Source organism: Peromyscus maniculatus, chromosome 8 (genome assembly GCF_049852395.1).
Source record: "Peromyscus maniculatus bairdii isolate BWxNUB_F1_BW_parent chromosome 8, HU_Pman_BW_mat_3.1, whole genome shotgun sequence".
Taxonomy (NCBI): domain Eukaryota; kingdom Metazoa; phylum Chordata; class Mammalia; order Rodentia; family Cricetidae; genus Peromyscus; species Peromyscus maniculatus.
The window spans coordinates 5,180,879-5,203,608 of NC_134859.1; the positions used below are offsets into that span (position 1 = coordinate 5,180,879).

General features: G+C 49.6%; 1 protein-coding gene across 2 annotated transcripts in view; it reads left to right on the forward strand.

Annotated features, from left to right (window-relative positions):
• The window catches only part of Emp2 (epithelial membrane protein 2), a 44,081-nt gene extending 21,739 nt beyond the window's left edge, over positions 1-22,342 (forward strand). For both annotated transcript variants that reach the window (XM_006983915.4, XM_076577888.1), the window contains exons 2-5: positions 10,244-10,409; positions 16,107-16,209; positions 18,664-18,810; positions 19,666-22,342. In XM_006983915.4, coding sequence (XP_006983977.2) covers positions 10,332-10,409; positions 16,107-16,209; positions 18,664-18,810; positions 19,666-19,853 — 516 coding nt within the window. In that variant the 5' untranslated portion in view covers positions 10,244-10,331 and the 3' untranslated portion in view covers positions 19,854-22,342. The remainder of the gene's footprint in view (positions 1-10,243; positions 10,410-16,106; positions 16,210-18,663; positions 18,811-19,665) is intronic.
• Positions 22,343-22,730: the final 388 nt, after the last annotated feature.

The following is a 22,730-nucleotide window of genomic DNA, read 5'->3' on the forward strand; positions in this document are numbered from 1 at the left end:
CAAGTATCATCATAAGCATGAGATCCAATGTCAGCTGTATTCTAATCCATTCATCTTTTGGTGTCAATCTTGCCTTTAAAAGCCTAATCACTCTTTTGCATTCTCAGCATTTTCAAAAACCAAAGATTCAATTAATATTTGTCTAACTTCTGGATCTAGTATCATTCTATTTACAACTGAAGTCAAATCTTTGTAAAACTCAGTGAAGGCTTCTTTTGGGCATTGTATAATTGTAGTAAATTACTCAGTCTTCTTTCCTGATTCTTCAACCCTGTCTTAAGTATTAAAGCTGCTATATTGCATAGAGCCAAGGTGTGATTATCAAATGTAATCTGTCTTTGCAAATCAGCATATTAGCCTTCATTGAGAAGCTGTTCTTGGGAACTTTCCATACCTCTAGCCCTACTTCATTGTTCTATGACCCTAGCTTCCTCTCTTCACCATGTTTTCCCTTGTAACTGAGGACCAGCTTCCAACACCTCTATAACTAAATCTTTCCAGTCTTGTGAAATAATTCTGTTCTGAGGGGGCCCATGAATTTAACATCTGCTTTACAAAAGGTGAATGCATACCATATGAAACTATTGTTTCCTTAAATCTCTTCAAATCTAACATTTCTGTAGGATTCCAGCTAGCTTCTAAATAGCCTTTTGGGTACCTGTCATCTGGTGGTCATTCTTGAATGGTAACTGGATAAATTAAGGTTGGTTTCTAATAACCTTGGGCCTCCCTTTTTCAGTTTCATAATGTGATGGTGTGGTAGCTTCTGCTCTAAACTCTTCTGCCCTTGTGTGAATATTTTTCCTAGTTTCATTAGTATTACTTTCTAAAGATTGTATCTTATCAGTCAATTTTCATATTTGGCACCAATATCAAACAACTTTTTTAGAAATAAAACATGAGTTACAAAACTGATAATGACTATAATTGATACTATGACAATCTCAGCTAAATTGATTATCCCTTCATTTAATTGTTACATTTTCAAACCATTCACTGTAGAACTATAGAGAGACCTAACTTCCTGCATCATATTATCTCTCATTCTTAATTTGGGGAAATTTCTTTTCTTTTCTTTTTTTAAACTAATTTTCCCCTTTAAGAATTCCCAGGTGTCCCACAAGACATGCTGATGATGACAGCAAAGTGTGAGTCTGGCTATGTAGCATGGCTGGGTGGAGAACACCGAAAGTGCACAGCCTGACTGACAGCTGCAGCAGCTCACACGCAGCAAGCGGGGGAGAGTGTGTGGCCGTCACAGTAACAACAGAAGCCCGAGTGGGTGTTGCGGTGGACGACCTTGTGTGGCAGAGGCCCAAGGAGGTCCAGGGGAAGCCCTCAACCCGTGGGGAGAGGGAGTCAGCCGCCTGAAAAGTGGCCACGGGAACACGAGGAAGAAGCATGTGTGAGAGCGCAGGGCCGCCTGAAGGCAGAGCCAGCCAGTGGTGGGTGGCTAACTCCGAGCATTTGGAGCCCAGGCACTATGGAGAGGGCCTGTGGAGACTGGGGCTGGGGCTGGGTGGCAGCTGGAGGCTGTTGTAGAGAGGCTGCAACAGGAAAGTCCCAGGCTTGCTCAGAGGGCTTGGGGCCAGGGAGAAAAAGCCAGCCACAGTGGCAGCTCTGGTGGCTGCCAAGTCAGGGGTGAACTGCTACCTCGTGATTTTGTGCCCTGAGTTGGACACCAGATGATGTGTTTATCTAATTATCCTTTATCAATAAAAACTCAGGAGTCAGATATCCGAAAAGTGGCAGGAAAGTGATCCATGACCTCTTCCCCCGCCTCATTCTTTCATCCAAAAGGGCTGAGACCCTCTCTAAGTCCCGCCCTACTACTTCCAGTCTCTGTCTGTCCTCAGTCCTCCAAAACCTCTATGGTTAATTTTGGTCAGCTAATAGCTAATTCTGCCCTCTGATTCAAAAGAAGCTTCATTTGTCAGTCTTTGGAGTGTCAGAATGAAATCAACACATCACACAACAGAAATGTTCACATTTTCCTTCATGCAAGTAAGGGATTCTGGCCCGTTACCTTTTTTTTGAGATTATAATTTAATTCCAACATTTCTTTCTTTCATTTCCTTTCTCTAAACCCTCCCTGCTGTCCTTCAAATTCATAGCTTCTTTATTCACTAATTGTTACTGTATTTGTGTATGTATATACATATATTCCTGAATATAACCTGTTCAGCCCATATAGTTTTACTTGTATATGTATGTTTTAAGGGCTGATCGTTCTTGTAATGTTTTTATCTGGTTAGTGATTAGGGTCGCGTTGGCCTCACAGACTGACTAGTGGGTAGTGAGGGTTGTTGACCCTTCTTCAGGTTCCTGGAATTATGGTTATTCTCCTTTAAATGTTTGGCCGAATTCACTAGTGAGGCTGCCTGGGGCTGGAGCTTTCTCCCTGTGGCTGCCCCACAGCTCTTCAGGCCTGTTCAGCTTCTGCCAGCAGAAGGTTCAGCTCCTGTTGGGCACATGCTCCTCTTGCATGGGTACATCTTGGCATCGTGGGCATTCTCTGGTTCTGCCTGGAATGCTGCTCCCCTCGGAGACCATGCTGGAGTGTTATTTATTTCATCCAGGCCTGTCATACCACTACACACGCTGCCAAGCCACATCTGTGTATTTATACACCCTTGAACTTCCTGGACCCAAATGCTCCTAGGATGCACTGTACTCAGGTATCCATGTGTCCCAGTGGCCTGGTACACAGCAGGTACTCCATCAGTGCTCACTAAGTGGGTAATGGCTTCTTTGAGGGAGTCTGGTACACTCTAGGCAATACACATTGGCTGACTTTACCATTGATGTCGTGGTTATTATGCCCCTGGGTTGGAAGACCTGCAAGGGTGCAGACAAGTCATTCATTCTCTATGTCCTCTGCTCTGGGGCTCTGCCAAATTCCAGTGTCCCGCCTGTGGCCATTTCCGGACACAGCCAAGTGCTGGCCTTTAGCCCAGAGCCCCAGAGTGAAGCCTGAGCATGAAGCTGGGCTGCCCAGGATGCATGGGTTTCCACTGTCCCCAGTGCATCCCAGAAGCCTCAGTATTCCCTTCTGGCGGGCATCCAAATACCAAGACAGGAGGCTGAGTTCATCTCAGTCTTCCTGAAAACAGAGGCCAAAGCTACTTTCGGCTGGGTACTGAGGGAATGGCAGAGGCCTGGGTTCTAGGCAGACATGGGTGGAGGCACCAGCTCCAGGGTGGCTATCAGATTTCCTCAATCAGTGTGGCCCAGCATCTCCCCAGCTAGGCCAGAGCCCAGGACTGTGGGTGGAAGGGTCCTGACTGAGTAGCCCAGGTCTGCTGGAAGGCCCCACACCTCTGGCTTGTCCTTGTGTCTGTCCTTCTGGGACTGGTCCTAGCCCAGGCCTCAGGGTCAGTTATAGGAAGGTGTGGCAGAATGGAGCTGGATGGACAGAGCAGCCATCCAAACAGCAGGATCTCCCTGCACCTTTGGCTCCTCTGCGCGGATGCGGCCTGTGCCAAAGCCACTTCCTCTTGGCGAAAGCCGAGGTCCTGGGTTCCTGCCCTGGGGATTATGTGAAGGAAGGACAGGAGGGTCCCCAGGCTGCCTATAGGCCAGTCCTGAACACTCCTCCTCCTCAGAACCCTGCTAGCAGTATCCCACAATTCTTGGCAAGATGAGTGTGGTGTCTGCGCATGGGAGGGCCACTGAGTCAGCAGCCCTTTTATGCTTCCCAGTCCCTGAATATGTGAAAGAGCAGGAGGCAGAAGGGCAGAAAAATGCCCTGGACCTAGAATTGGAAAACCAAGAGTTGGGTCCTGCTCTGAAGCCTTCAGAAGCCTCAGTTTGTCGTCTGTGAAATAGGGATAATGAGCCCTTGCTCAGCTAGCTTCATGAGGCTTGACACCAAGACACGCTGTGTAAACACATCTCCCTTCATCACAGTGCGTCTGCTTTTCATGGGGGTGGGCCCTCTGGGCACCCATCTCCTGGAATCTGCTCCACCTCCTACAGATCTTAGAGTTCTAGCCGCCCACAGTGGGATTTGCTGGTCTTCCCTGAAGAATGCCATGTGTGGACGGCTCAGCCTGAGGCGGCAGCAGCTGCTGAGGCTGCAAATGGCAGGAGCCTGGGAGGGCGGAGCCAGGGGAGGAACAGGAAGAATGGGAGTGCACTGTGCCAGGGGGAACTTGTATCTGGGGCTCTGCAACCAAGGCCCTGGGGTGATTTTAAAAAAATGTAGGAAGAACATAGAAAGAGACATGGAAAATAGAAGGAACAGAGAGAGAGATGGGGTACAGAGGCAGAGAGATGAGGGCAGCATTCTCGGGTAGAAAGAGGGCAGAATGTTTGCATGATGACCAGACAATGATGACTGTCACCTACATAGAGACACTTAGGAGGAGGGGGACAATTGATGAGAGGGGAGCACTTCTTTAAGCAAGAAGTTAATAATGTGTAGAGGGCGGGACCTTGAAGTTAATAAGGGTGTGTGTAGGGGGCGGGGCCTTAAGTGAAGCAGAAATGAGGCAGACTTACCTCAGCACAGTGGAGGGAGAGAACCCAGTCCTGAAAATTGTCCCTGACCAGCATGTGTGCATCCAATACACTACATAGACAGACAGACAGACAGGTAGCAGCAACACAAAGAAGTCAGCAGGCTGTCAAGATGGCTCTGCGGGTAAAGGTGATTGCCTCCAGTCCTGACTACCTGAGTTTAGCCCCAGGACCCACACGGTGGAAAGAGAGAACCGCCCACCATGATTACCCTCTGATCTCCACAAGCACACGCCGGCACAAACATGCCCACAGTCACACATACAGTAAATAAATAAATGTAACAAGCATTTAAAAAGGAAGTTGGTTTAATAAGGGGCTGAGGAGAACGCTCGGTGGGTAAAGAGCTTGCCTTGTGAGCATGAGGACCTGAGTTCAAATCCCCAGAATCCACGGGAAAACCAGTCAGGAGCTGTAATCCCAGAGTTCAGCAGTTTCCCTTCTCCTCCCCTCCCCTCCCCTCCCCTCCCCTCCCCTCCCCTCCCCTTCCCTCCCCTCCACTCCCCTCCCCTCCCTTCCCCTCCACTCCCCTTCCCTGCCCTCCACTCCACTCCCCTCTCCTCCTCTCCCCTCCACTCCTCTCCCCTTCCCTCCCCTCCACTCCACTCCCCTCCCTTCCCCTCCACTCCACTCCCCTGCCCTCCTCTCTCCAGTCCCCTCCCCTCCACTCTCCTCCACTCCTCTCCCCTTCCCTCCCCTCCACTCCACTCTCCTCCCTTCCCCTCCACTCCACTCCCCTGCCCTCCTCTCTCCAGTCCCCTCCCCTCCCCTCTCCTGCCCTCTATTCCCCTTCCCTTTCCTCCCCTCCCCTCCCCTCCCTTCCATTCTACTCCCCTCCCCTCTCCTCCACCTCCCTCCCCTCCACTCCCCCTCTCTTCCCTCCCCTCCCCTCCCTCCCCTCCCCCTTCAGTCCCTTCTTCTCTCTCCTCTCTCCTCCCCCCTCCCCCTCCTCTTCTGTTTTTGAACCGGCTTTCCTGTAGTCCAGGCTGGCTTTGAACTCACTATCTATGCAGCCAGAGCTGGTTTTGAACTCCTGGTCCCCCTACCTTCACCTGAATGAAAAGCTTAACACCCGTCATTTTCTTCAATTAGTTGTTTTAAAACCTGAATGGGTTTGTTTGACAGGATACAGGTTAACGCTTTCGTTCTGTGTTAGGAGTTTTCAGCTTGGTATGTGTGTATGTTTGTGCCAGAACACTGAAGAGCACCGTTACAGTCTCAAGTTTTGTCCCGGTGAACGGGCCTTTGGGCGCATTACAGTTCTGTGGCATTCAGCCTGGCTAGTGAGCTTTTATTGGAAGGTCAGAAGTGCAGTTATCTGGAGGCAGTGTGTGGTGGCACTGGCCATGATGCAGATCTCAACAAAGAGGAATTTGTCCCTTAGTAAAGAATCGGAGGAATCTCTGAGTTGGTGAGCCAGCTGCTTCAAGAATGGCTGCCTGGGCCTCCCCAAATGTGTCTGTGGCCACACAACTCCTGACTCATGTGTTGAATTCTGCTCTCAAAGACAAGCCCCTGTGTCAGCCCACGACCCCGGTCAGTCCCGAGGGACTGATGGAGGAGAGGAGAGCTGGCAGAGCTGGGTGGAGGCTTTGTCCAAGGCGTGTCCCCCGAGGAGGCAGAAGGACGTTGGTGCCAGAAAAGTGCAATCTTGAACAATTCCGTTTCATAACCACTCGTGGGCACTCGGACTATTGAGGTGGAAGCTTCATGAAAGCTGGGTCCTTACTTTATCTCTGAACACCTCTGTGTCTATGTTATAATGTGGACAGTACAAAGCCAAGGGGAGAAGCCAGACACAGAAGCTCTCAGACTGTTCCATTCCATCATCTCGTGTCCACAGGAGACTTGGGGTCGAGTCGGGAGGGATGGCTGCATAATGTTTCCTGTTAGAGTGAAGGGCCGTGCTAGAACTGAGGAGTGGTAATGAAGACACGATGTTTAAACATAATGCCACCAGGGGCAAATTATAGTTTGTTCATAGTTTACACAATAAAGCATCTTTCCCTGAAAATAACTGTGTGTGTTATGCATGTGTGTGTGAACCCACTCACCTGTGTATGTGCACGCATGTATTGGCCGGAGGTCAGGATCAGTTGTCTTTCTCCCCCTTATTTTCCAAGACAGGATTTCCCACACTTGAGTTCACCATTTTGGCTAGGCTGGCTGGCCAGGAAGCCCTCAGGATCTGGTCCTCTCCTTCCCATTGTCTGGGGTGGGGGTGGGGAGTTAGCAGGTGCACTTCCCCACACCCACCTTTCTGTTTGCTGTGTCTTTCTATAACTGTCTCTTTCTCACTGTTTCTCTGTGTCCGTCCGTCTGTCTGTCTGTCTGTCTGTCTGTCTGTCTGTCTCTCTCTCTCTCTCTCTCTCTCTCTCTCTCTCACACACACACACACACACACACACACACACACACACACACAGTGTTAGCACTCAAACTCCAGGATCTGGCACATCTGGGTCAGCACTCTGCCACAGAGCTAGACCTCCAGCCCCAGGGGACTTTATGGTTACAAAGGAAAAGTAAGAGAATGTGACAGGCCATAACCAGCTCACCAGCTGCCCCATCAACCGCAGGACAGACTGACACTCTGAGTCTGCGGGTGGAGTGTACCGAAGCCACATCCCCTACGGAGCATCCCTGCTAAGAAAACAGCCTGGTGGAATCCCGAGTGTGATAGCAGTCTTCTCTATCACCGGATGACATCTAGAATCACTGGGGAGACAGGCCTCTGGCAGTGACTGTGGGGCTTATCTTGACTACGTTAATTGGGGTGGGAAGAGGTGTCCACTCGGGGTGGCACCATTCCCTGGGATGCATCTTCCACTGTACAAAAAGAAGAAAGTGAGCTAAGGACGGTATCCATCCCTCTCTGCTCCTTCCCTGCCGCGGGGCCCCTGCCTCTGGCTTACCTGTGTGACGGGTTACAACCGTGACTGTGAGCCATGTCACCTGCTTTTGTTGTTTTACCACAGCAACAGGGAAAGGAACTAAGAACTAGAGAAGCATCAGGAGTGTCTGTCAGGCATGTAACCAAATGCCCAGACAACAGCTTGAAGAAGGAAGGTTTCATTTGAGCGCTCGGTTTCAGAGGATGTAGTCCTCTGTCTGGCTCTATTGATTCTGGGTCCATGGTGAGACAGAACATTGTCTGGAGGAAGAGGATCTTTCAGAAACAGGAAACAGAGGAGAGAGGACTAGGGACAGGTAAACCTTCCAAAGACACATCCCCTGAGATCTCCTCCAGCTAGGCCCTGCCTCCTAAAGTTTCCATATCCCAATGCCATCTACTATGAGTCCATTGGGGAATGAATCCATTCCTTTGGCCAGAGCTTTTAAAACCCAGTCACTTCCCAAATGCCTCCCAGCTGGCAGCCAAGTACTTCATATTCAAACTGTAGCAACCAGCATGGCAGACATCCTACAAAAATGGCCAACGCTCTTAAATCCTGTCACTGTCATGAAAAAGAATGAGGAGATTGAAGAGATTGAGGAGCAAAATGGAGACCATCATCTGGGAGTAGAAAAAACTTACAGAGATGTGACTGGGCTATCTGGAGATGTATGATATGGATGATAAATGCGATGATGTCATTGTGTCATGGTAGATTTGGTGATGAGTCCATGCATGTGCAGGCTTTGTGTATGTGAAAGTGAGTTCATGGGTGCCACAGTGTGCATGCTGAGGTCAGAGGACCACCTCAGCTCTCAGTCCTCAATTCCCATCTTGTTTGTGACTGGGTCTCTTGGTTGATTTTCTGCCAGGCTAACTAGTTCCTGAGCCTCCAGAAATTCCTTGTCTCTGCCTCACATCCCCTGGGAAGAGCACAGATGCTGTGTGACTTCGTCCAGCTTCTAACTAGGATCTGGAGATTTGAACTCAGGTCTTCACACTTGCCTGGCGAGCACATTTACACAGAGCCAGCTCTTCAGCCCCTATATTAAATTCTTAATTATGACTATCACACTTTGGCTATGTAAGGAAATACCTTCATTTTTCAAAAATACACAGTAAAGTATTTAGATAAAAAGGTTGAAGGCCGGGCGGTGGTGGCGCACGCCTTTAATCCCAGCACTCGGGAGGCAGAGCCAGGCGGATCTCTGTGAGTTCGAGGCCAGCCTGGACTACCAAGTGAGTCCCAGGAAAGGCGCAAAGCTACACAGAGAAACCCTGTCTCAAAAAATAAAAAAAAAAAAAAAAAAAAAAAAAAAAAAAAAAAAAAGGTTGGGTTTAAGCAACTTACTCTCAAGTATTTCAGAAAAAGTGTGTGTATGCAAGTGTGCATGCACACACACTTATGTGTATACATACGTGTGTATTAGTTCACTAAAAACTAAGATTTCATCTCAGCATAAACAAGGCCTGGTCTGCATTGTATTTAAACAATGAGATTAGAAGTTAATTTTATTTCCTACGGATTTTAGTAATAGAATCAGGTAGCAAATTATTGACGTGAAAGAAGGAGCCATGTATTGATTTGGGGGGTGAACTTTTCCAACCCCATTATTGTGACATGTTCACGTGACATTTGAGTTCTGTTGACCAACACAACGATCGTGTTTGTAAAACTCTTCAAAGGTTTCATCGGCTTTCCCACATGCGACCTTTAACCCTGAAATACTCAAATCATCCCTTTGAATACCTTCTTCTTTCCACTTCACACAGCACCTGTGTCTGCTCTCTCGCCCGGCTCGGACAGGTTTTCACACCCAGAGTGTCTTCCTCACCCTTGAGAAAGCCCGCCTTTCCTGAGTGTGGCACAGCGTTTTGATTTCACTTTGCAGTTGCTTCCTGTTCTATGTTATTCAGATTGTCCTACTAGAGTTTTTAAAAATTACCCAGAAATCTCAGGAGTGGAACATCCAAAGTCTTATCAGTCATAATCTCAGTCCAAGGTGTGAGGCTTTATCATCTAGCTGCACTGGCCTACCTTAAGTGCAAGGGATTCTGAGAGTGTAGTCATCCTGTGGGATCAGAGAGGAAATGAAATCATACCTGTCTGCCATACATTGTATGTATCTTTCAGGAGCCAACATTGTTCAAATGTGTAAGTAAACTGAAATCAGAGGACTTGGGATGCAGAGGCAAGTGGAGCTCTGTGATTTCCAGGCTAGCCTGGTCTGCATAATGAGACACTGACTCAAAAAAAAAAACAAAACAAAATGTACATGTGTACGATACGATGTGTGACCTGTGGGGGCGTGCATGGCACAGCACACATGTGTTGGTCGGGGACAACGTTGTGGAGTTGTTCTCTCCTTCCACCTGTAAGTGGGTTCCAGGGATTGAACTCAGGTCCTCAGGCTGACATTGTTGACGGGACAAGTACTTGTAGATCCATGTGTCTGGCCCCTGTTGCATTCAAGGCAGGGTCTCTCGGAACTCGGGTTGGCCTGTTGGCCTCTAACTCACTGTGTTGCTAAGTACGTGGAATTATCCACTTCCCAAGTGCTGGGATTACAAGCATGTGCCCCATGCTTACACAGTGGTGGGGAATCGAACCCAGGACTTCATGCATGCTAAGTGAGCACTCTACAAGTCAAGCTACTGTCCCAGCTCTGAATTAGAGATTTTAATTGGTCTTCGCCCTCCTGCTCCACCTAGACCCAGCAGGGCAGAGCGTCTGGACTGTGAGGCAGGGAGATGGGAAGAGCTGTCCTAAATTTTCTGAGATCCTGTTCACAGTTGTTGATTTGAGTTTTGTCTTGTCGTTGACAGGTTTGGATCTGTCTCTCCCATCCTCTTTGGCTCCTCATCCCTCTCTGGACTGTCCAGCTGCCCCGTTGGCCCTCACTGCCCTGTGAACATGTTGGCCGTTCTTGCCTTCATCATTATCTTCCACATCGTCGCTCTGGTGCTGTTGTTCATTTCAGCCATCAACAATGTACGTTCCTGTTCTCATCAACCACCTGGGAGTCATGGGGCAGTGGAGACCTCAGATCAGGGTGGAGAACGGGGAGGGTGTGATTGTGATCCGGGGGTGTCCTCTTTGCTAAGGCATCTCCCCAGCCCAGGCCTGGGTGCTCTCATCCTGGGATTGGAACTTTGGGAGCACCCTGTGCTCAGGTTTGGATGAGGTCTGGTAAGACACGGTTAGGTGATACGATGCTTGCCTGCCAGACGCCCCCGAGGGTAAGTCCAGCTCTCTGCGGCTCAGCCTCAGGACCATGGTCATTCAGAGCTAGATACTTCTTCTTTTTTCTATTGAATGTTTTTATTTTATTCTTTAAATTTATTTCCTTTATTTTGTGTGTATGGATGTTCTGCCTACATGCTTGTCTGTGAACCACCTGTGAGTGCCTGCTGCCCAAAGAGATCAGAAGAGGACCTTGAACCCCTGGGACTAGAGTTACAGGTGGTTGTGAGCCACAGTGTGGGTGCTGGGAATCAGACCTGAGTCCTCTGCAAGAGCAGCAAATGCTTTTAACCTCTGAACCATGTCTCCAGCTCCTATTTTATTTTTAAAATAAGAATACAAAATATGTTTTCCAAGGTTTTGCTTCTTATGCTTTAGACAAGGAGTTAATATCTTAAATACATTAAAAAAAAAAAAACCTGCAAAACCTGCCAGGCAGTGGTGGTGCATGCCTTTAATCCCAACACTCAGGAGGCCGAGACAGGTGATCTCTGTGAGTTAGAGGCCAGCCTGGGCTACAGAGTGAGTTCCAGAACAACTAGGGCTACACAGAGAAACCCTGTCTCAAAAAACCAAAAGAGGGAGAGAGAGAGCTGCAAAACTTACACACACACACACACACACACACACACACACTCACTCACTCACACTCACACACACAAGCAATCACCTGCACATGCAATGCACACACATGAACACACACACACACACACACACACACACACACACAACCAATTAATAAATGGCTGACAAACTGAACAGATAATTCTCAAAATAAAGAAATACATGTAGGCAGCCAGTAAATTTTTTTTAAAGTGTGAACAGCCTTAGCCGTCAGGGTAGTGCAAATCAAAAGTGCTGTGAGATTCCATCAGAATGACTGCCGTCAGGAAAACAAATGACAACATCCTCTTCCGTGGTGTAGCCGCTGGCAAGGTGCCTGTGTTCCAGAAAACAACCCTGACCCACGCTCACAGACACCAATTACACTCGGTGGGAAAGACACTAAAGTAGGGAGGGACTTGCTGGAAAGAAGGCGGGTTCTGTGGGCATGGAGGAGGATGAGACGGTGATAGGGGAGGGTGATGGGGGCTAAGCACCCCAAATACATTGTATACATGTATGAAATAGTCAAGGAATTTTTAAAAAACAAACAACAACCCCCCCACCAAGGTTCCGAGGAGGTCAGGAGGACCACGATGTGGGAGGTGGGAGGGGAAGGAGGCTGTGGTGTGGTGAAGGGCAGGTCACGGGGAGGGAGGAAAAGGAGGAGGAGAAGCAGCGAGAACAAATTTGCTTGGACAGTGGCGTAGTGGGGCCTGATCCACGTGTCCTGATTCACGTTTAAAATGAGGTAAACATGAACTGAAAATGGAGCTGCTGCATGTCTGAATGGACTATACACCCCGGAGGGTGTTCCCAAAGGCCCTGCATCTGACCACAGGTCTGCTTGCACCCCATGGTTGCTGCTCTCTTCACACTGGCTATGTGTGTGTGTCGTATGTGTGTGTGTTGTATGTGTCAAAGGCCATCTTGTACCTTGCAGTGGCCCAGCCTCATCCCTGGCCTTTGTCACTAGGTGTCAGTCTTGCTTCCAAAGTTGAAGGGGCGTTTTCTCCAGATGTTGATAGTTGTTCTAGAGAGGGCAAAATGACCCATCGAGGCCACCTCCTCCCTGGCCCTGCATCTTCTCACTGGCCAGGCACCGAGTCACTGGCCAGGCACCGTGTTACTAGCCAGGCACCGTGTTACTAGCCAGGTACCGTGTTACTAACTCACTCACAGACTACCCATCAGATCTCATGAGCGGAGAGGTCTAAACTCTCCACAGGCCCCTGACATGTAACTTGCTCCTTCAGGGTCCAGCTGGAGCTGCATTAGCAAGAGAACATTTGATACCCGCTTGGCCCGGGCAGGAGGTGATGCTTCTAACGGAGACCTGGTCTTGTCCCCTAGGCCTGGCTTCTTCTGGTCATTTCAAACTAGAGACCGTTAAGGAGAAGAAAACTGCTCAGAAGGCCAAATCGGTTGGGGATCTCTAGGAGTGTGTGTGTGTGTGTGTGTGTGTGTGTGTGTGTGTGTGTGTGTGTTGTATCTCTGTCCGGCGTGTGTGTGTGTGTGTGTGTGTGTGTGTATGGTATATGTGCGTCTATCTGGTGTGTATATGTATGCTGTATATATCTGTCTGTCTGGTGTGTGTGGTGTATCTCTGTCTGCTGTGTGTGTGTGTGTGTGTGTGTGTGTGTGTGTGTGTGTTGCATGTGAGATTTAGATGGGCTGACATGAGCCGAGTAGTCCAACAGCAACTCTCACACTAGAGAGGTGAAGAACCCGTAGCTATTCAGTGCACAGATGATGCCCAACGCCTCAGCAGGCCCAGCCTGGCCCTGGAGTTTGGAGGACTCCTGGAGAGCTGCTGCTGTTCGGTCCATGGTGGATGGCCAGAGACACTGCATTCCCATGGCAGTGAAGGATGGTGTCAGTGATAGACAGCATCACCCAGGAAGAAAAGCACTTACACACACACACACACACACACACACACATCACCCATCACACACACATACACACATCACACACACATCACACACATACACACACATACACACACAAACACCACACATCACACACATACACACATCACACACATACACACACACATACACACACACATCACACACACATACACACATACCCCCCCACACACATCACACACACATACACACATCATACACATACACACATCACACACATACACCCCCCACACACATCACACACACATTCACACATCACACACATCACACACACACATCACACACACATACACACATCACACACACACATATCACACACACATACACACCAGACACACACACATTGTGACACCACACACATTAGATACACACATCACACACACACATGCACACCACACACACCAGACACAGACAGACAGACACACACACACACACACACACACACACCACAAACACCAGACACAGACAGACAGACAGACAGACAGACAGACACACACACACACACACACACACACACACCAGACACCAGACAGACGCATACACAAACTACACTGCCTTCCTCCAACATCCTCCCATCCAGGCCAGCAGCTCATTGGGTAGACAGTACTGCCGTATTCAGAGGAGTGTTATCTTCTCCCATTACTCTCCCACATCACCCCCACTGGAAACACCCTCCTAGACACACAGAGGTGTGTTTAGCTTCTCCTGGTCATCTCTTAGTCTAACCAGGTGGACAGCCACACTCACGAAGCCCAACTGTGCGCACGGCCCCCGGTGCCGCCGTGTGTTGCCTGCTTCTTCACCTCCTGATTAATCATAACAGTGGTAACATTAATTATTACACCTGTCACTCCAGGGATCCCCTTGGCAGTATTCAGCCCTCTTGGATGCATCATCTTGGGTTATCTGGGAGGCAGGGCCTGGCCTCTGATGGTTCCCAGGAGAAGGGACTGAACCTCCAGTCAGTTCTGGCCCTTGCCGCAGTCTACACTGTAGTAAGAGGCAGAGTCAGGACTTGAACCATCCCTGAGGCTCCTGGTTAGACTCTTGCCAGAGGAGATGAACACAGTTAGCCTTTTAGAGGGTCTTGCCGAGTTGCTGAGTGGCCCAGGCTGTGGTCACATAGAAGTGTTGCATTGAAGTATTTGGAGACTCCAGGGAAAGGGCCCACAGTGTGGAAAAAAGGGACTGAAGGTTCTTCTAGAGTTGGGGTGTGTGTGTGTGTGTGTGTTTCCTGCATCTGGTCCTTTAGGATCCCAGAGAGGTCCGAGGTTTATTGAAAGGGTTGGATGGACACGGGGCTGGACCGCGCTCCCACACTCAGGTGTTATATTAGCACAGCACTAACTGGGTGGATGGACTAGGGGGCTGGACCGCGCTCCCACACTCAGAATATTAGCACAGCACTAACTGGGTGGATGGACTAGGGGGCTGGACCGCGCTCCCACACTCAGAATATTAGCACAGCACTAACTGGGTGGATGGACACGGGGCTGGACCGCGCTCCCACACTCAGGTGTTATATTAGCACAGCACTAACTGGGTGGATGGACACGGGGCTGGACCGCGCTCCCACGCTCACGTGTTGTATTAGCACAGCGCACTAACTAGGCGGGTGGATGGAGGTGTGCCAGCCAGTGAGTCAGCCATGTTCTGTATGCACTTGAAATCGAGTTTGCGCCTGAGGCTGGATGTGAGGTGGGAACACCGGGGTGTTTGTGGGCCCAGTGGGTGGGAAGGAGCCGTTTGAGAGATGGAAAGCAGAAGGTAGGCCACCAAGGGAAGGGGCAGGGACAGAAACTCAAGGAAAATGAAGGCACTGGACTAAGGCAGACTCTCTGCTCTGCTCATCACAGGATGCCCCTGCTAGTTTTCATTTTCATTTTTTTTTTATTGTTTGAGTACTTTAAAACGTAAACATTCATATTTTTCATTCCTTTTGTGGGGTGCTGTGGTACATGTGTGGAAGTCAGAGGGAGACTTTCTAGACTTGGTTCCCTCCTTCCACCATGTGGGTCCTGGGACCTAATTCAGGTCATCAGGCTCAGGAGCGAGAGCCTTTCTTCGTTCACAAGTCATCTTGCCAGCCCATGGATACTTTTCTGAAATTAATTTCTAGGTTAACATGCAGAGTAATGGTCATACACATGTGATGTCATACTTCATTCTTCTTGGTCCCCTCCCCCATTCCCCCCCCCCCCCCCAGCCCCTGCCCTCCAGCTGGTTCTGGCTCCTTCCCCAGTTAGTCTCCTGCTCTCTTACCACGTGAAGTCCATTACCTTCTATTTCCCACCTCTCTTAAGTCTTCTCCCTGGCTCTGATCCCAGGCCTGGTCCCATGGCCCATAAGCACACACACATAAATATACACACAAATACACAATTGCGAATCTAGTTCTTCATGTAAGAGAAACCATGATCGTTTGTCTTCCTGAGCCTGGTGTGGTCACCCATTTTCCTGCAAATGTTACGGTTTTATCTTAGTTCCATTGTGTGCATGTCGCACATTGTTAGTGTCCAGGCGTCTGGGCTGGCTTCATTCCCCAGCTACTGTGGCAGGCTGTCCCTTTGGTGCCATCATTTCTTTTACACATTGTCCCTGCCGTTCTGGTAGAACTGTTCTCCATTTACTCTGGTGGCTGCTAACTCAGGATGTTTCCCCCATGGGTCATGAGAGCATGGACCACCTCAGATCCTTCCAAAGGTTTGCAGCCCGGAATCCCATGGGACTCAGTAAACACCCAGAACAGACCTGAGGCCTCTTAACTGAGTGTGCATTTGAACCAAGTCCCCAGACCTGTGGTCTGCCCTCTGAGAAGCAGTGAGTCCCGAGTAGGTCCCACATTTATTCCTCAACCTAGCAGGACTCGGGCTCTGCACCCTTAACCAGCAGCTTCCTGTTCCCTTTGCAGGCCTGGTGGGTAGGAGAAGACTTCTCAGCGGACATCTGGAGAGTGTGCACCAACAGCACAAACTGTACAGAGATCAGTGACCTGAGCGACAGTGAGTATGTAGGTAAGTGTGGGTGAGCGGAGCTTCACGCCCCTGAGTCCCCCAGAGCAGACCCAGGCAGGACCCCCTCAGCAAGTCTAGGTCGCTCCGCCTGCTCCCTGTATGTCATGCTGACGTGAGCTCCGGGAAGAGTCGGCTGTGGCGGTGACCAGGGTCAGCCAGGACAGTGGCTGTGCCCAGAGGCAGTGGCTTGGGGTCTCTGCTGTTTGTGTCCCTGCTCTCCATGTGGGATTATTTCGGTCTTATTGCTCTTTAAATCAGGGAGCTGTATGCTACCAGCTCAACTCAGCCCAAGGCCTGTTTGGGATGGCCCATGAACTAAGAATGGTTTTGACATTGTAAAAGAGTTGTGAAAGGAACAAAATTCTCAAAACAAAGCAAAAAAAAAACAAAGAAGAAATGCGACCAGAAGCCTGAATTATTTATTGTCCGACTCTTTCCTGAAAAAAAAAAAAAATCCTGACAGCTCAGACTTTTTCCACATGTGAATTTATTTCCTTATGTTAATTTATTCCAGTCCTGCCATCAGTGGTAAACTGGTATCGTGTGCCATGAAAGCAGGAGAAAATGCTAGACAAAAAGCCAGAGACCCTCTTTGAGGTCCGACCACACTGGCTCCCTCTGGCCCTGTGCATGAAAGGGCATGGCACATACGTGGGCATCAGAGGACCACCCGTGGGAGTGAGCTCTCTCCACCTCAGCTTGTCCAGCGCAGTGGTGGGGCTGTCTTTCCAGCCCGCCCCCTCCCCAATTCTTTTTGTGTTAAAACAAAATATAAGCAACCCAAATGCAGTGGTAGCCGCTCCTCTGGAGCTGCAGGGGACTGCTTCTGAGACCCCATGAGGATGTAAAGTGGCGCAAATTTACACGGAACTTATGCACACCCTCCTCTGTGCTTTAGTTTCTAGATGACTTATGGCATCAAATACAGTCATTTCATCTGCGTGGATCTGGTCTGGTACCTAGCAAATTCAAATTTTGCTTTCTGGAGCTTTCTGGGCTCTCCTCCAATCTACATACATCAAAAATGGTTGTTGAGTCCAAGAATGCAGAAGCAGTGGGTATGGAGGACTATCTTAGCAGGTGTTATGAGGCCTCCAGGAATGCTGAAACACAGCAAAGTCACAGGCCCCCACCACTCTTGAGTTTCTGCTCTCAGTGTCTTGTGGGGCTCCCCCACACACACACTACCACCCCTCAACACCCCAACACACACACACACACACACACACACACACTGCTGACAGCATGGGCCGCCAGTGGCACGCTCTGCAACTCCATGCCAAGAAACCCTGTTCTAAAAGCACAGAATCATTTTCCCTCACAAAACCAGTTTCTACGTTGGCCTCATCACAAGCCATGAATCACCTGGGGTACTTGCTAAAAATACAGATTCTTGGTCCCCACCCCAGAGTAATGGCAGCTTAAAAAAGCTATCCTAGATGGCTCCTTGGAAAATTTAATAAGTAATGTTCAGAGCCACAGGGTCACAACCTTGGCCCACTTTGAAATTCCCCAGGGGACTCTAGAAGCCCCCAAATGAGTGTTCTCAGCATCTGGTGTGCTGGTTCATTTTGTCTCAGTCAAGTCTGGTAGTATTTTTTAGAATAGAGCTGTCATTTTACAAACATGGAAATACACACTTCTTAAGGGCTCCTTGGCTCAATGAGTTTTGACAATTGAATACACTCCTAGCAAACCACCGTTGAAAACTAAGAGAGAACATTCCTAACTCCCCACAAGGTCCTTTGGCCCTTCGTCCCCAGGGAACCCTGCCCGGCAGAACTATTTCTCACTTCTCCCCAGTATCTTCTCCACCTGATCCTGGCCTCTGAGGAATGGAGTCAGGTCATGTATTTGTGTTGGAGAACATGCATGCTTGTTCACCATAAAGAACAAGGCAGCAGGGCCAGGCGCTGGGCCCCTGATGTGCCGCTGGGGTGCATTAGGATCCATCGCTGTAAATGTCTCAGGAGCCTTTACAAGCCAGTTTCAGGCAGACTGGGAGCTGTAGCTTGAGCTCTGGGGTGTTGTACTTTTCAAAGTCTCCTCTTCCTGAGCCAAACAGGTTGGAGCTGTGGCCCAGAGCAGGAAGAAGTCAGAGTTGTGGCTCCATCTTCTGGCCACATTGGTATTTTGGTCACGTGCCTAGCTGGCCACTGGAGGGAGGTGGTCTGGAAAATCCACAGCAGCACGAGCAGTCAGCTGGCCAGATGTACCAATCTGTGGCCTGCGGCCCACAACTAGTGTCCAGGGGGCCCGGCCAATGCTGTAAATTCGCTTAGGACGTGAGTTTTCCCTTGACTGTGAGGATCTCCGTGTGAAGTTTATAGGTGACAGTGTTGTGTTGCCAGGTCCAAAGGTTGGATGGACATGCCTGACTGTAGGCAGTCAGTCCTGTGACCTCTCTGTGATGCTTCCTTGGTCCTCAGCCATGCCTTCGCCTTCTGTCCACAGATTACTCCATCATGCAGGCAGTGCAGGCCACCATGATCCTCTCCACCATCCTCTGCTGCATCTCCTTCCTCGTCTTTCTGCTCCAGCTCTTCCGCCTCAAGCAGGGAGAGAGGTTCATCCTGACTGCCATCATTCAGCTCATGTCATGTAAGTGAACCCGGAAGCCGTCTGCTGCCTGCCACAGAAACAAGATGTCTCAGAAAAAAAAAAAAAAAAACAAAAAAAACTGAATCTTTAAATTGTACGTTATTTGGGTAACTGGCAGTCTTGGGAGCCAGAGCAAAGCCTGCCTCTTGACCTTTTTCCCGGGCTCCTTCTTGTGGAGAGCCAGAGCAAACAAAAAGTCAGTTCCAAAGTCAGGCATATCCTTCTGGCCAGGTAGCTCTTGTTTCTGGGGTCCCCTTCCCCTGTCATCTCTCTTGCAGACACCAAGGCCACGAAGTCTCGCATTCCTTCTCAGTCACCAATTTGGATGACATCTAGATTGAAGGTTAACTCGGAACAAGCAGCCCATTAGCAGCATGTCCACACAGATTCCTTCCCACAGAAGGAAGCTCAAGCATGCTCTTCTTATGGAGCTTATGCTGTGGCCCTGCGTTGTGCTCCCATCAAAATGGCTGGAGGAGGGAAGTCAGGGGATACCCGGAAGGGAGAAGCTGGCCACACGCTTAATATAGACGAGTTTGGATTTAGTTGGGGAGAAAGGGAAGGTATCCTCAAAGCATGAAGTTTGGGTTTTATGAGAATAACAATGCAGTCTACAGTGTGTTGTCTGGGTACACAGTGGAAGGGACAGTGTGCCAGGTAGAAGTCCTGGGATGAAGAACCCAGAGCTGTGAGAACCGGAATGAGGAGGAGCCAGGCTAAATGGGGTCTCATAAGCTGTGGGAGGGACTTGAGGTCTGTATCCTAAATTGCTGCAATCAATTAACAAGTGTTAGGCTAGTTCCAGGATACACCATGGTCTGCAATATATCTGACCCCTGGCTTGGTTCCTGACAGGTCTGTGTGTCATGATCGGGGCTTCCATTTATACAGACCGGCGCCAAGACCTTCACCGACAGAACTACGAGGTCTATTACCTGATGCAGGAAGGCAGCTATGGCTACTCTTTCATTCTAGCCTGGGTGTCCTTCTCCTTCACCTTCATCAGCGGCCTCATGTACATGATCCTGAGGAAGCGCAAATAGGCTTCAGGAGCCCAGCCACTCTCCCCACAGTATGGCATACACGTTCATGTAACCATTTTGTATATAATCATTTTTTTGTGGTTTTTCTAGCAAACATATTGTTTCCTTTAAAAGCTTTTATAAAAAAAGAAGAGAAGAGAGAAAGTTTCGGCATTCTTGGGATCAGAGACCAGACCACAAAGGCTGGCATTCAGAATGCAAGCCCACCGAAAGTCTCAGCAAGGCCCAGCAAGATCCAGCAATGTGGAAATCCACAGGATGCTTCTCACCCATGGACCTGGGGTGGGGTGTGGCCAAAGGCAGGAAAAGCCTGTCTTGGGGAGAGGCTTTCTGTAGATTCCTGCCCTGCCCCCTCCACTCTGACAACCACAGGTGGGATGATAAGGGGCCCAAGTGAAGGATCTCTGTCCTCAGATATTAATCCCTAGTTCGTGTAAGAAGAGGCCTGGTTTCTGTCTGTGTGGGACCCAGAGTCCCAGTCCCCTTCAGTGAGTTAGGTCATCGTACAAACTTCCTGACCATCTCCTGTTGGCCTTAAGGACAGTGACCCTCAACCTACGTGTCGTGTTTAGGCGTTGAGTCTCCCTAGGTAATTCCTCAGCACATCTGTCCTATGCGGGCTCTCAAGTCCACTTCGCAGACCCTCAGAATCCCTCATCAGAGGGGTGGGCCTGCATGTCTGACTTCCGATGAGCTCCCTGAAATATGCTTAGCTGCAGTAAAGCTGGGGGTTCAGAGTCCTAGAACAGGGAGCAGACACCCTGTGAATGTTAGCAGTCATCACACCGAGATGGCCCTACTGCCAGCCACATCTTGGCCTCCGCCAGCTCCTGCTGCTTCTCCCATAGCTGCTTTCATCTGGACCCCCGTGCCCCACACCCAAGCCATAGGCCTATCCCTGGGAGGCGGCCTGGGCAGCCCCCTCCCTGCCCTGTCTTGGAAGGTCTCCCCTTTTCTTCCTGCCTTCTTTCTGAGGTGGGTGCTTCCAATGGGGCTCTATTTCTGGAGCCTCAGAAGATCCATCGTCCATTGACTCATCTACCCATCATTCAATATGGATGGGTCTTGCCTCATGTCAGGTGCAAGAGAGACCTTTCCAAACAATTCCTTGTGAGACTCAGTCTAGTGAAGAACACACACCAGAAACCAATTAGAAAAACTACCAACTGGGATGGGGTAGCAGCGCTGCCACCAGAGGTTCGAACCCTCCCAGGGGGAGAGAAAGCCCACGTTCTGCGTGCCTGCCTTTAAGTGCCTTGGGGTGTCTGCACTGCTCCAAGCAGAGTATCATTCAGCTCCAACAGATGCCATTTGTTGGGGAGTGCCCTCTGGGTTTCTCTACACACAGTGTAGAGAATTCTACACTTCCCAGTGAGACAGCAGGAAAGGATTCCCAGAGCCTTGGCTCTCAAGATGGGTATCGAAGGAGAATCCAGCTGCACTCCAGTCAGTCCTGAGGATGTCCTGATAAATGTGGCCATGGGAAGGTTGTTAGTAGCACTGGAGGAGTGACGTGCCATACCAAAGATTCAAGATGGCGACCTTCTCCCTTGGAATCCTTTTCCATTTTTGAGCATCAAGTTGGAGAGGTGACTCTGGGACAGGGCGTGTCAGTCTGTGTTGCTTAAACACGTTTGCATGTGTGCTTCTGTAAGGGGTCATTTACCACTAGCTCAGGCCCAGCGAAGCGGGGGAGGGAGGTATTGGGTCTGAGTGGCTTTAGGGCCACCACGGACACCTCCTCAGTACAAGACCAGCTTCCCTCCCTCCACCTCTCCTGTCCTCCTTTCCTTCCTTCCCTTGGAGAGACTGCCAAGGTGGCCTGGGGCAGAGATGGCAAATGACCACCTCTTGCCTTGATGGAGAACTCCCCACGGCTCACTGTTGGCTCAATGTCTTGTGAGGCTCACAGAGGGAGGCCTGTCTAAAGTGTCCTCTGCACCTTCCCCTTGGCAACTTCTGTCATAACATTCTGCTAGTTATGATGGAAACAAACAGACCGAACCACAGGCATGAAAGCAGGGCCCAAGCCAGCATGAGCTCCCACCCCAGAAAACCCAGGGCTGTAGAAGTGAACCATCTGATGGGGTGGGAATGGTCCCCTGGGTTGTCTGGCTGCCAACATTCAGTGCCCACATCCACCTGTGACATGAGAGGTGCCTCTCTCGTGCTCTGGGCCCTGCATTTGGGATGCTAGAAAGAGATGAGGGTGTGAGGGAAAACAGATCCACCTTCTCCTATGTAGGATCAGCTCTCTATTGGTGCTTATCACTAGTTACCAAAGAACAATGACAAAGCCAGCTGGGATATCCAAGAAGCGTGTATTCGGACCAAACCCATCACTGTGTTTAAAGGAACTTTAGTTTGCACATCTTACAACATTTTTATAAAGTACTGTAATTCATGGGGTGGGGCATGTGACAGAGACAGACTAACCCATGTTTGGTGTTTGCATTAAAATTATTTTGGGTCTCTGTTTAAAGAATTCAGATCATGTTTGTGTGTTGTTCTTTGTGTTGTGTGTTCACAGTCCTGCATGCAGAAGAAAGCAAGATGCCTCCTGCTCCTTTCTACCCTCTGCCAAAGGCTGTGGGCCTGCGTATACCCAAGTAAACAGGCTGACATTCTAGAACGTATCCTATGAACTCAAGCTAGATGTGGACAGCCCGAATGTTGACCCACTATACTCAAATGTAGACTCACTACACACAGCCCCCACCCCCTTTCTCCCAGGAGCTCTACCAGAAAACCCACCCAAGTGGGGGTTGTCACCCCCTAGCAAGGCAGAATTTCGTCTACCAAAAGCAGAGGTGACAGAAATGCTATGGAACTGAGAGCTTGATGTTGAATCTTGTTTGGGGACAGGTGTGGCTTCAG